The sequence below is a fragment of the Sebastes fasciatus genome, chromosome 17, assembly GCF_043250625.1.
Source record: "Sebastes fasciatus isolate fSebFas1 chromosome 17, fSebFas1.pri, whole genome shotgun sequence".
In the NCBI taxonomy this organism is placed as follows: Eukaryota; Metazoa; Chordata; class Actinopteri; order Perciformes; family Sebastidae; genus Sebastes; species Sebastes fasciatus.
In genome coordinates, this window is record NC_133811.1 from 30,550,015 (window position 1) to 30,564,600 (window position 14,586).

Below are 14,586 nucleotides of genomic sequence, written 5' to 3' on the forward strand. Positions count from 1 at the left end.
GCTCCTCAGTATCTTTCTAACTAGATGCAATGTGCTGTAGGTTATACTGTACCTACAGTAATAAATACCCCAAATACATACTTTATGTCATTAAAATAGCTGTGACAACAACATTTTGTGCAGCCTTTGGTTTTTAATATATATTTTTAAATCACATCATTAACTGCTAGCCCTCTGTGACCTCCAAAGGTTAACTTCACAAACATATCCTCATAGATGATTTACCTTTTTCCATTAACACTTATATACCTCCACGGGTAAAACCTGTGTGGCTGAGTTCTGCACGGAAACAGATGAGCTATTTTGTCAAAATGTATATTTGTTCGTGTTGCATTACCGACCTGTATTATACTTTAAACTATAATAAACCCTATTTAAATATACTAAAGTACTATTAAGTGATATAACACAGTTCAGTATACATATGGATATGTTAGTAGGATACTGTAACATCTGTTGATCTGTTTTGACACATTAATATATTGTAATGTTTAGCTGATCTTCTAAAGGGTGGTGGGATGTTTGAAGCTTCTCAGCACACTGATAGAAATGTTCTTGTAAATATTTCCTGCTAGTATTTTTGGGACAAGAGACGATTTCTCTCTTAGTTTTATAAACGTAAAGAAATTGAACAGCGGTGCTCAAAATCCCGTCTTGTGTTGGGTTAAGTAGATGAACGTTGAATGAAGTTGCTCTGCTGTTTCACTCCTTTTGTTCTGTTTTGCTTTTCAATAAAATCCCCAATATTCCAAAGTTCTGTCTTTTTGTGATTCCATATATATGCTCACACATCTGTGACTGTAGCTACAATAACATGAATATTGTATCTGTGGGCGTCAATATTTGATTTCTATCACAGAGACATAATTATTTTAATCAAAGGAAATGTAAAATAGATCAAGAATAGAAGATATGACAATATGTTTTGATTTGTTTTATAAACACAGATATGAAACTCTCCAGATAACACTAATGATCTGGAACAGGCAGAAGCAGTGAGTCCCAATGAACCTACCCACAATGCAACTTGATTAACTCCTTTTTATGTCTCTCTGCTGAACCCTGCTGTTTTTTATTTCTGGTAGGCTATGAGGCCTTTTCAGGACTCAGTAACGGGGTTAGAGCTCCTCCACTGGCCACAAACAGCACAACCCTCTGGAGCATTTCTCGTAAATCCCCTGATGAGTCTGTTAGGTTTCGTTTCTGTGTTGTTTGACAGAGATCCAGCATGATCTGCATATTGTGGCATACACAGTAACATGGTTGTTATTTTGGTCCCTGCCAGGCCATCGCAGCTTCTTGTCTTCTTCGTTTTGCCACATTCCTCTGGTGTTGAAGAAACAACATCAAACATGATCATCAGTAAAACTTCAATGATGTGAGACTGAAAAGTCATACATAAAGTGTGAACAATTGGCTTTAAATCTACAAGAAACTGCACCTAAAGGAAAATAACCCTTGTATCTGGTGAATATATCAAAAGGAAATGAGTTGTATTTATCATTTTCTTTAAAAAGTTGCATGTTAAAAGCACATAAAAACACCCAAGTATTGCTCTCTGGATATGAGGGCCATGACCTTGATGTGTTGTATTAAATAGAGTGATGGTCGGTAAAACACAGTTTGTATGTGTAGACTGTATGTGTGAGTGTTCTGGTCCATTCATTGTTTCTGTTTTACTTGTCCTCATCTGACCTCTGTTCTCACAGACGGGATTCTACTCCTGAAAGGTTGTAGCCTCACATTAAACTGTTTGTCATATCTCACAGGTGCTTCATTCTATCATTCCAATTTTTCACGACTTTATCAATCAATTTCTTCTTAATGCCTTCATATCATTGTTTTCTGTTTTAATTAGTGCTTTTTAAAAAAATATCACTATTCCACCTGCAGTTTTAAGAGATTGAACTAAATTATTTATTGAGTTCTAAAATAATATATATATTGAAGAAAAAAAAACATTATTTTATATATATATATAAAAAAATTATGTTTTTTTTTCTTCAGATGACATTAATTACATAATTTTTAATAAAATGTATGAAGCATTTTATGGGTCCAAACACCTGTCCCACAACTGTCATATTATGAAGTCATATTTATGACTTTATATACATTATGTGCTGCTGTTTGTCTCCTGTTCTGTAGTTTTTCTGTCAATATATAGTGTCACTTTCCACTGAAAACCTGTGTTGTTCAATCTCACCTAGTAACTCATGATGAGTCATGACGCACAGCCAATGTGGAGTTTTCTAATGGTCAGAATGAAGCTGCTGCGCATGTTGGAAGGAACCAGAAGAAGACGGAGAAGGAGAGGAGTAACATCGTGGTGAATTTCTCTTCTCGGTGTTTCTTTATGTGAACAAAATGAGGAAAGTTATTTTGCTGCTGTGCCTCTGCCACGCTGCATCCGCAGGTAAGATTTACTAACAACGTTTAGTAGTTATAATAACTTTACTGTAAGTCACTTTGAAGAGCTTCATTAACAACACTTTAAGGCAGAAATGAAAACACCATCAGGCTTTTTTTATTAACGAGTTTATTTATAATAATTGAGATACATTCATTCATAATTTTTCATCAGGTAATAATAATATATTGTAGTCATATATTTAGCCTAGATCTTATTTTACACGTTGTTTAACCCCATGTTCTAGATACTTACATTTTATTGTCTTTTTACATGTTTATTTATTTTATGATTGTATATTATCTGTAGTGGGTGGTGTATCTGTATTGTCTGTTATATTGTGTTTTATGGTCTGTTATAGTGTTTTTTTTTAAATAGTGTATTTTGAAGTACATTTTTGTAGGAGCCATGTATTTCTTTGTGGTATTGTATTTGTGTAATATGCCTCCAGGCTCTAGGGGGTGTAAGAGAGTCACTTTTTAAGTTGTTAGAGCTCACAGTAATAATGAAACAAGGTGCTTTGGAGCTTTGCATATTGTATGTCTAAACAACATTTACCAATTAGCAGCCAGTAGCAGCTAAAAGTGTTGGACTTTAGTCACCATAGTTTTCTTAAAAATTTGCTTCTTGTCCTCTGGGAATTGGTACTAATGTAAAAAAAAAAAAAAAAAAAAGATTTGAAAAATTCCATTTAAAAAACCTGATATAATTGTATCAACTTATATATATATATATATATATATATATATTTATATATTATTTCTTTTATTTAAGAAAAATAATATTATTCACAGATATTTAACACAGAGCATTTTCACTTTTCTTCACCCCCCACTGCCTAGACAAAATAACGTATAATAATATATCTATACAGGCAATGATGGTTCAAAATTAAGATTTAAAATACATAAATAAATATATAAAATAATGTAAATAACCAAAAGCAAAAATAAATAAATAAATAAAACAAAAATAAAATATAAATAAATAAATAAAGAATAAAAAAGCCAGCAAACACATAATTAATAAAATAAAACATACATACAGATTAATTAATTTAACATTTTGCATAGGAAAAGATATAAATAAATGATATTTAGAGAATAATTAGACAACACAGAAAAACACACATAATCAATAACAACGTACTGAACATTCATATCATCATCTATTTATAGTTTCTTCAGTGATATAATATTTCATATAGTATATTATTCTATCTAATAATGCTTTAACGTAGTACCTCCATACTGAGTTGTGTTGGTTGGGTCAGATGACATCACACTGATAGTTCCATTGACTGTACTATATCATGCTGTTTAGTAGAGCTACACTGATAAATCACACCTCCATATTATTTGCTGATATCAGCTTATTGCAGATATATGGTATCGGTGTATATATCGGCTGATAAGTAACAAGAAACTGAAGTGCAGAAATGCCAAACTGAGTTTGAGCTCATTCATAAACAGTGTCTCCATCACATAGTTTGTCCTCCAGAGAGCACCAGTTCATTTGTAAACTGTGAAATGTCCCACTGAGTTCTACTGGTCACAAAACAACAACAACTAAGGAATCTGTATCTGTTTGTCTGTTTATGTTCTGTGTCTCTATTCAAAATACTGTCGGCCCATATATTGAATATTGATATCAGTGTCGGCCTCAAAAATCCAGCATCGGTCGGGCGATGCTGTTTAAGGATTTGATGTATTAACAGAATCACATTTATTCTTGGACAGATTTGTTAAACATCTTTCAGTGCAGAATATTTAAAGTTCAGCTTAACACAGAAATATGAGCTAGATGCATTCAGACAGGAGAGGACAGTAGAGGACAGCAGAGGACAGCAGAGGACAGCAGAGGACAGTAGAGGACAGTAGAGGACAGCAGAGGACAGTAGAGGACAGCAGAGGACAGTAGAGGACAGTAGAGGACAGTAGAGGACAGCAGAGGACAGCAGAGGACAGGAGAGGACAGCAGAGGACAGCAGAGGACAGCAGAGGACAGTAGAGGACAGCAGAGGACAGCAGAGGACAGGAGAGGACAGCAGAGGACAGCAGAGGACAGCAGAGGACAGGAGAGGACAGCAGAGGACAGCAGAGGACAGCAGAGGACAGCAGAGGACAGCAGAGGACAGTAGAGGACAGTAGAGGACAGTAGAGGACAGCAGAGGACAGTAGAGGACAGGAGAGGACAGCAGAGGACAGCAGAGGACATTAGAGGACAGTAGAGGACATTAGAGGACATTAGAGGACAGTAGTGGACAGCAGAGTACAGTAGAGGACATTAGAGGACAGTAGTGGACAGTAGTGGACAGCAAAGTACAGTAGAGGACAGTAGAGGACAGTAGAGGACAGTAGAGGACAGCAGAGGACAGTAGAGGACAGTAGAGGACAGTAGAGGACAGCAGAGGACAGCAGAGTAGAGGACAGCAGAGGACAGTAGAGGACAGTAGAGGACAGTAGAGGACAGCAGAGGACAGTAGAGGACAGTAGAGGACAGTAGAGGACAGCAGAGGACAGCAGAGTAGAGGACAGCAGAGGACAGTAGAGGACATTAGAGGACATTAGAGGACAGTAGAATACATTAGAATCAAGTTGTAGAATCAGGACAAAGTGTGAATCAACATCAGTTGATGGTGGAGGGAATGTTTTAACAGGATATTAGAGTTCATAATAAATCTGATCTTAATCCAGTATATAACTGATACTAATAGAAACTGTACAGAACGACTACATGAGAAATCAAAACGTCACTTCAGAGAACTTTCTTAAATATAAAGCTGTGTCTGTTAACGTTTTTCATTCAGAGGATTTAGTTTAACACTAAATATTGGTTATCAAACATACTAGGAGTCAAACTAAAATATAATTCTTCTGTTTACATGAATTAAGAAATCCAGATTTTCAAATATAAAAAGTTTGAATGTGTTGAATATAGAAGATGAAATATGAATCACATGCAGCGTTTCTGTTTTGGTCAGAGGTTTGTGATTTCAGACTTCAAACTAATGTGATAATGAGGAGTGTGAACTACTAATGATGCATCCTGAAGAATAAATGACTCCACTAACTGGAAACTAAACTGGACTTTGTCTTCACATTGAGATATCCAGCACTAGATACAAATAAATCAATAAATGATGTCTGTTTTTACAAACTGCTTTCTATCAATGAATGTCAGCTACACAACTGTATGACCTAAATATGAGACTCCTTTATATTTTATTTCAGAATTAAAACAGTTTTCAAGACTAAATCATCAGAAATATTAAAGAGTGTCTGGAACTAAATATATTTATATATTTATTGACTACACAGAGATTATTAGGATGTCTTGTAGTTCTTTTTGATTCTGTGTTCAGAGAAATAACGTTGTTCAGTGATTTATAAAAGTATGATATAAAAACTGAAATCATGACGTTAACTTTCTCTTCCAGTGACTCACTCTATGAAGTATTTCTACACTGGATCTACTGGAGTCCCAAACTTCCCAGAGTTTGTGGGTGTTGGGTTGGTTGATGAAGTTGAGATGGTTCACTATGACAGTAACACCAAGAGAGCAGAACCCAAACAGGACTGGATGAGCAACGCCACAGAAGATTATCCTCAGTACTGGGAGAGGAACACTGGGAACTTTAAGGGTGCCCAGCAGGACTTCAAAGTCAGCATTGACAATGTAAAGAAGCGCTTGAACCAAACTGGAGGTTTGTTCATGTTTCACTTTCTACTGATAAAATGTTGTTTCTATTTTCATCCTGTATTTTAGTGAACAGATGTTACCACACACACAGTGTTTCTGTCCATCCCATAATAACCAGCAGAGATGATGAACCCTTTGTCTCCACTAGATTAGATCAGAATCAGTCTACTGAACTGCCCACAGTGAGTTGGTCCATAAGAACTCTGCTGCAGGAACCTGTTTATCACAACAGTTTTACAACCCACAGCTGATAGAGGAACATTACTGCCTGCTGGTTTCTTAAAGTACGGAGCAGGACTGTAAACGGGCCGCAGGCTGCTTCTGCTGGGTCCTCATATGAGAGGAGTAGCAGGAGGTTTTAATAATACTTTTATCATTTAATAATATTTTTAATTTTATTATAATTCTTGACATTTTACATTAGTAAACAATTTATTAATTTATTCATAGTCATGATATAATCAATAATCACAACAATAATTACTTTTATCCTTAAATATATGTTAAAACTACAGATTAGATTAGATTACCTTTACATGACCACAGTGTGTCTATGATACAGTATTTAATTTTTAATTTATCAAGAAGATCATCAAACATGTTCTAGTTCAGGTTTCTCAATATGAGAATTTGCTGCTTTTCTCTGTTTTTTATCGTTTTATATTAAATCCTGTTCAGTGTTGTTCAGACAAAAGAAGCAATTTGAAGATTTCACCTGAAGATCTCAGAACTTGACGGGCATTTTCACTTTTTTTTTTACAGTGTAAACAATTTATTGATTAATTGAAAACTAGTCAATACATAATCAACAATGACAAGAATAATTACTTTGAACCCTAAATATGGAGTATAATTCAGATTAGATTCGATTAACTTTACTTGACCACAGTGAATAAACATATATAGTGCTGAAACCATTAATCGATTAGTTGATCAACAGAAAATTAATTGACACAAATTTTGATGATCAAATAATCGTTCAAGACTTGAATGGTGTGATGTTCAGTCCAGGATCAGGTTTAATGTGAGTCTGCTAGTCAGGACTCTGTTCCTGCAGCTCACATGAAGCCACAGCACCTTCAGCAGTGGAGAGAAACTGTTGGTCTCAGTGGAGGCACTGTGTCTCTGTGGTAAAAAGAGGATCTGAACTGTGTTAGGATGTCACTCTGTTTCCCAGCAGTCTCTGCCTCTCTGTCTCTCTCCAAGACGTCCACACTGTCCACATGATGATTGGCTGTAAGTGTCTTTCATGGAGCCAATAACAGCAGGAGGTGTAGATCCTCTGTCTTGGTGTCTGTGGATCAGTGTGTCTCTGTGGTAAAGATGTGATATCAACTGATAATAGATGACTGGGCTGTGATCTCACTCTGGTTTAATGCCGTCTCTCTCTCTCTCTCTCAGATGTCCACATTGTCCAGAGGATGTACGGCTGTGAATGGGACGATGTGACTGATGAGGTTAAAGGTTATGATCAGTTTGGTTATGATGGAGAAGACTTCATATCATATGACCTGGAGACAGAGACATGGGTCGCTCCAAAACCACAGGCTGTCATCACCAAACACAAGTGGGATAATAACAAAGCTAGGATAGCACAGAATAAACACTACTTCACCCAGGAGTGTCCTGAGTGGGTGAAGAAGTATGTGAACTATGGGAGGAGCGTTCTGCTGAGAACAGGTAGAATCACATGACCTGAACAATCTTCATATGTCTCCTCTGTTTCTAAGCAACAGTAACATTACAGTACATGTCACCAACATACAGAGACCCACTGCGTCTCTCTTTACACACATTTCTCTTTCTTTCATTTCCTCTCACCTCTCTCACACTTTGGTATCGACACCAAATAACGTCCCATTGCTCACAGACTACTTGACCAGTAATGAGAATAGTTTGATCCCTGAACAGATACAGGTGTCTGCTAACAAGTTATATCAAGTTTTTTTAGAGCTAAACCCGAACGTGAAAGACACAATTTAGATAAATGTACAAGGAGAGCATTTTCACAAGATTCTGCCTCCCCAGGACGGTTGGGACATCTTGTTCTGGACTAAACAAATATCATTTAAATTGAATAAATGCAGTCTAAATATTAACACCTTATATTTAAAAAGTCTCTGTCCCTACTGTCCCCCTGTCCCAACAGACCCCGCTCTCCCCTATGTGTTACGAAGGCATTTAAAACACATCAAACAGGAATGCTAATATTAATATGCAGTAAATAATAATACTGTTGTCTTTACTCTCCAGAGCTTCCCTCAGTGTCTCTCCTCCAGAAGACTCCCTCCTCTCCAGTCAGCTGCCACGCTACAGGTTTCTACCCTGACAGAGCCACACTGTTCTGGAGGAAAGATGGAGAGGACCTTCATGAGGACGTGGACGTCGGAGAGATCCTCCCCAACCACGATGGAACCTTCCAGATGAGTGTTGACCTGAAACTTTCATCACCTGAAGACTGGAAGAGGTACGACTGTGTGTTTCAGCTCTCTGGTGTGAAGCACGACCTCGTCACCAAACTGGACAAAGCAGTGATCAGGACCAACAGAGGTGAGACTGAGATCAGGAGTGATGGAGATGGCAAACACACATTTAGTTCACTGTCACCTTTGTAAATTAGTTTTAGATGTTAGATGCTATAAAGCCTTGTGTAACTGTTTTAATGTGTAGCCACAGTTCAGAGATTCGAGGCGCCTGCTTCATGTGTTCAGGTTGTGACTATATGTTGTTGTTTTGTGCTCAACAGAGAAGCCCACTGACATGACCGGCCCCATCATCGCTGCAGTGGTTGTTCTTGCTCTCGTCCTCATCGCTGTGATTGGAGTCGTCATTTATAAAAAGAAGAACGGTGAGAAACCCAAACAGAAACATCGTCTCATGTCTTTTCCTCTCTGTTTTGATTTTAGACTTTTAAGTTGATGCTTTTATCCAAACTAATTTCACTTCCCAGCACATCTAAATGTGTTTGAACCAGCAGTCAGTGCTGTAAGGCTCAGAGCCACAGTTTGATGATAATATGACTATAGCATGATGATGTAAGGGAGAGGTGATGGAAGATAAATGATGTCAAACAAAAGGTAGACGGGATTTATTTATGAGTTTGAGTGAGTAGAAGAGCGGGTCATCACTGGAAACATTAAAGGAGACAAAGTCTGACATCTTCAACTGTGACAACATCAATAATTAGTCTTGTCTTTTTATTTCAGCCAAACGCCCTCCATCTCGTAAGTACAACTTGTTTTTATTCTATTTCCTCTGAGCTGAATCTCTGTAGATTAAAAAGAGTTAGTGTATTTTGTGCTGAAGGACTTCTTCCTGCAGTGTTTGCTGAGGGCTAACAATGTGTTTCTGACCTTACAGCTGTAAACAACGCTGAGGTCTTGGAGGAACTGAATCCAGGATCCTAAATGATGAACACACCAGCCTGCACACAGTGAGTTGCTTCATATGGGACATGAAGCATTCACACCTGTTGTTAAACAAAGCTGCCTTAAACTCTGTGCAGAAGGAGCTTCTGTGATTGTTTCTTTATCCGCTGTAAAACTTCTGTGACACGTTGTAGCTGGAAAGAACATCTTTGAGTTTCTCCACAACGAAGGTGAAACTGTTTAATATGACGTGAAGTGAGATTATTAAGAGAAAGACGGAGATGCTTTCAGAAAGCTTCACATCAGCAGCTCAGATAAACTGTCTGTAGATTAAAAACTCAAATATTAACCTTTAGAAAAACAGAGACACCAATTTATTAAAATGGTGTCGAACCAAATTAAAATAAACGATTTATACTAACAACATGTTAACCCTTCAATGACTGAATCATGGATATCTGAGGTCTACATGAGGCTGTAAATATGTGCTTTTGTTGAACTGAACTCTCCAAACATATATGGTCAATAGTTTTGTTTTCTATTTTATATATTTTTATTTTCTTTCTGCCTCTTTAGGTTTATGGATACATTCTGCACTGGATCAAGGAGCGGTGCCGCCACATTCTCCTCCGTCAACTGGGAATTCATTGGTTATTCTTCATTCATATCATAAACTGGTGGAATCAGGGTTAGGAATTTATTTGTAGTTGATTGGAATACAAAGAAATTAGAAAAAAAATTGCAAATATTATCAAACATAAATGGTGACATTAAATTATTTGGATCATTTAGTTAAAAAAAAAGTGTAATTTCCTCTGATAAAATATTAGTTTAAATGTTGGTAAATCAAATGAGGATGATTATTTTTGGAGAGAAGTAAAACAATGAAAGCATCACAACTCTTCATACATAATAAAGACTAAACAATAAATCCACCAGAGTTACAGTTTGATGCTTCTGCTGTTGGGGTTTTCTGCTTAGTGGTAACACAAACGTTAATTTACAGATATAGACACCATAGAAATATTTCTATGATAGACACACACACACATCCACGTACACTCAGGTCTGTCAATATGATGATATATACCTTGAGATAACAGATAGTCAATACTGCTAATCAATCAGCAGCATCCAGTGATGATCCCCTATGCACACACACACACACACACACACACACAATAGAAACATCAGTTCAACATTCATTTTCCAGTTGTGTAAATAGTTTGTTTGAATATTTCTTTAAAGGGACTGTTTGTAAGAATCAGAAATGTCTTGTTAACAGCGACACCTGTGGCCGTTAAGTCAACGAAAGTCCGCGCCCTTTTGCTCGAACTCGCGCTTGTGCTCGCTCTACATAGACATGAACGAGCATCGCTCAACACAGTGAGGTGACACACGTCAGCTAACAACTCCGCGGCCGGAGGGAACAGAGGAGACACCGGAGTTTTGGTCGGAGGCGATAACGTTTCTCTCTGCGGAGCCCCGTCACTTCACAAGACACGGAAAACCTCTGTTGGTCTGGAGGAGCTGCAGCAGTTATTTCTGCACAAACGTCCACTGAACATTCACTAGATATTCTCAGAGCTAAACTAACTCTTCTGCAGTGTGGAGTGAGCAGCATGCACGTGAGAGGTGGAGAGAGAGAGGGAGAAGGAGCGCGGTGTGTGAGTGAAGACAAGCAGAGGAGCAGAGGAGCAGAGGAGCAGAGACTCCGGTCCTGGAGACCAAAGCTGCGGTTTCCCCCGCGTCCTCCGACCGCGGCCAACACTGTTTAACAGACGGGCTTCACTAGATACAACTCCGTGTAGTTTGTGTTGTAGTCTGAGTCTGAACGGCGTAGACACACGCGAGCGCGCATGGGACACCGACCCTCAAAGATTTATACGTGTAAGAAGTTACAAACAGTCCCTTTAAAAACTGATACATTTTGAAGATCTTGTTTTTCCAAAGCAAATAATAATCCATGTATTTGAGGTTTTTCTTAATTAATCAGGAGTGTGTTGTTATTTCATAATATCTGTTGATCTGTTTTGACACATTAATATATTGTAATGTTAGCTGAGCTTCTAAAAGGGTTGTGGGATGTTTGAAGCTTCTCAGCACACTGATAGAAATGTTCTTGTAAATATAAACAGCGATGCTCAAAATCACGTCTTGTGTTGAGTTAAGTCAGCGGTCAGCAACCTGCGTCTCTTTAGCCCCTCTCCAGTGGCTTTGACAACGAAAATATATATGGAAATGAATAACAGTTATTTTTTTAACATCATTGTTGTAGACCTAAAGTGTGTTTTACATTCTCTAATTGTAAAAAAAATAAAAAATATGTAGCCTATACACTGAATATAAATTGTCATCACTTCAGTCAACTAAAACGTGCGTCATAGCCTATGTATGTATGTTTTCAGCCCGGCGCCTTATCCTCTAATTTAATAGCTTAATAGCTCAATAGGCTCGCTGTCGATTCCAAATCCTTAAAAAGAAAAGTCTCTGAGTAATTTAATAGTGGCGGACAGATTCAACAATAAAACAGTAATATTGAAAGACATTTTCAGAAGAAGCTCACTGCATCTGCTGAATATATTCCAGCAGGAGCTTCCAGCCAAATGTCCTGCGTCTCTTTTGGACTTGTGTCCTCACTGCATTAGACTTAACAGTCTGTGTTTCCTTTGATAGTAAAGGTTGCTGACCCCTGGGTGAACTAGATGAACGTGAATCAAGTTGCTCTGCTATTTTACTCCTTTTGTACTGTTTTGCTTTTCAATAAATTGGCCAAAATTACAAATGTGTATGTCTTTGTGTGATTCCAGTGGCTGACTACAACCGTCTGAATATTGCCTGAGTATTCACTATATAGTCACAGAGACTAAATGAACGTGTCTCTGACCTGTAGATGTTAAACTAAAGAGCAGGAAGAGACTAATTATTTGGGCAAACCTGGGATTCTTCACAGATAACTGAAGGCAAGGCAGCTTTATCTGTAGAGCACATTTCAGCAACAGAGCAACTCAAAGTGCTTTACACAAACATTCAAGAACATTGTGACAAAGTGCAAAAGAACATTAAGACATAATTAAAACAGTTATAAAAACGTTAAAGATTAGAAAATAAAAACAAGCTAAAAATAAAAGCTAAAATAGAGAATAACACACAAGAGTAAAAGTTATAATGCAGTATAAGATCATTATTGATTTAAAAGAACTCAGAGTTGGAGGTCCTGCAGGTTTCTGGGAGCTTGTTCCAGATATTTGGTGCATAAAAACTGAACGCTGCTTCTGCATGTTGAGTTGTGACTCTGGGGATACTAAGCAGACCTGATCCAGATGACCTGAGAGGTCTGGATGGTTCAGAACACAGCAGAAGATCAGACATGTATTTAGGCCCTGAACCATTTAGTGCTTTGTAAACCAGCAGCAGTATTTTGAGATCAGTTCTCTGAGAGACAGGGAGCCGGTGTAGAGACCTCAGAACTGGACTGATGTGATCCACTGTCTTGGTCTTAGTGAGGACTCTAGCAGCAGCGTTCTGAATCAGCTGCAGCTGTCTGATGGATATTTTAGGAAGACCAGTAAAGACTCCGTTACAGTCGTCAAGTCGACTGCAGATAAATGCATGGACTAGTTTTTCTAAATCCTGCTGAGACATCAGTCCTCTAATTCTTGCTCTATTCTTCAGGTGATAGAAGGCTGTCTTTGTTATTGTCTTAATGTGGCTGTTAAAACTCAGGTCAGAGTCCATGACTACACCAAGAGGTCTGGCTTGGTCCGAGCTTTTTAACATTAACTGAAGGCAGAACTGAAACTTTTTAACTGAAGGGAGAATTTTACTTTTCACATGACAAGAAAACAAATGGGATGATTTAGTTTGACCACCTTTTACATTCTCTCTCTCTCTCTTGTGGTTTTCTGCTTTCTCTAATAAGAAAGGTCTTAACATGTTATTTGTATGTATATATATAAATACAGTATATACTGTATATATACGGTATATATTCTTTTATTGATAGACTTGGCAGATCCACTCCTCTCAGCTATTCTTCCGGCTGCACGCTGCACTGGTTTTCCCCTGTTATAACCTGTTGCACTGAAATCTGCCCGGCAACTGATGACATTTCAACAGTCAGGAAATTCTGTGGCTCCTCAGTATCTTTCTAACTAGATGCAATGTGCTGTAGGTTATACTGTACCTACAGTAATAAATACCCCAAATACATACTTTATGTCATTAATATAGCTGTGATAACAACATTTTGTGCAGCCTTTGGTTTTTAATATATATATATTTTTTAAAGTCATATCATTAACTGCTAGCCCTCTGTGACCTCCACAGGTTAACTTCACAAACAGATCCTCATAGATGATTGACCTTTTTCCATTAACACTTATATACCTCCCCGGATAAAACCTGTGTGGCTGAGTTCTGCACGGAAACAGATGAGCTATTTTGTCAAAATGTATATTTGTTCGTGTTGCATTACCGACCTGTATTATACTTTAAACTATAATAAACCATATTTAAATATACTAAAGTACTATTAAGTGATATAACACAGTTCAGTATACATATGGATATGTTAGTAGGATACTGTAACATCTGTTGATCTGTTTTGACACATTAATATATTCTAATGTTTAGCTGATCTTCTAAAGGGTTGTGGGATGTTTGAAGCTTCTCAGCACACTGATAGAAATGTTCTTGTAAATATTTCCTGCTAGTATTTTTGGGACAAGAGACGATTTCTCTCTTAGTTTTATAAACGTAAAGAAATTGAACAGCGATGCTCAAAATCCCGTCTTGTGTTGGGTTAAGTAGATGAACGTTGAATGAAGTTGCTCTGCTGTTTCACTCCTTTTGTTCTGTTTTGCTTTTCAATAAAATCTCCAATATTCCAAAGTTCTGTTTTTTGTGATTCCATATATATGCTCACACATCTGTGACTGTAGCTACAATAATATGAATATTGTAGCTACATTTTGTTTTTTTACAGCTGTTGGGACTCAAGTCCTGAAGTCCTTAACTCCGCCCATGGACTCAATGTTAACAGTAACCATTGGCAACTGTAACCCATGACCCCGTGACGTCACCAGGGTCCTTCAGGTTTCACAT

At 37.5% G+C, this 14,586-nt stretch overlaps 1 protein-coding gene and 1 long non-coding RNA gene across 7 annotated transcripts; both read left to right on the plus strand.

Moving 5' to 3' along the window:
* Nucleotides 1-457: 457 nt before the first annotated feature.
* LOC141754425 (uncharacterized) lies at nucleotides 458-753 on the plus strand. Its single transcript, XR_012590639.1, has 2 exons — nucleotides 458-551; nucleotides 625-753. It is a non-coding gene; the product is annotated as an uncharacterized LOC141754425 (long non-coding RNA).
* Nucleotides 754-2,246: 1,493 nt separating this feature from the next.
* LOC141754408 (major histocompatibility complex class I-related gene protein-like) lies at nucleotides 2,247-11,777 on the plus strand. Of its 6 annotated transcripts, none has more exons than XR_012590626.1 (9): nucleotides 2,247-2,416; nucleotides 5,850-6,116; nucleotides 7,514-7,792; nucleotides 8,366-8,662; nucleotides 8,859-8,960; nucleotides 9,319-9,336; nucleotides 9,473-9,545; nucleotides 10,057-10,995; nucleotides 11,190-11,777. XR_012590626.1 is itself a non-coding variant. In XM_074613464.1 (8 exons), exons 1-7 carry the CDS (start codon nucleotides 2,368-2,370, stop codon nucleotides 9,517-9,519), a joined length of 1,059 nt encoding a protein of 352 aa, XP_074469565.1. In that variant the 5' UTR covers nucleotides 2,247-2,367; the 3' UTR covers nucleotides 9,520-9,545; nucleotides 10,057-11,777. The 6 variants fall into 6 exon arrangements, 1 of the variants encoding a protein (XP_074469565.1); XR_012590627.1 differs by having other exon boundaries at nucleotides 10,057-10,896; XR_012590628.1 differs by having other exon boundaries at nucleotides 10,057-10,896; nucleotides 11,207-11,777.
* The last annotated feature ends 2,809 nt before the right edge of the window (nucleotides 11,778-14,586 follow it).

Bases quoted from the DNA above. Each gene is read 5' to 3' on its own strand.
- LOC141754408 (XM_074613464.1), top strand. From the start codon at position 2,368: ATGAGGAAAGTTATTTTGCTGCTGTGCCTCTGCCACGCTGCATCCGCA. The intron at 2,417-5,849 runs GTAAGATTTACT...TTTCTCTTCCAG, and splicing joins CTGCCACGCTGCATCCGCAG to TGACTCACTCTATGAAGTAT. The intron at 6,117-7,513 runs GTTTGTTCATGT...TCTCTCTCTCAG, and splicing joins GCGCTTGAACCAAACTGGAG to ATGTCCACATTGTCCAGAGG.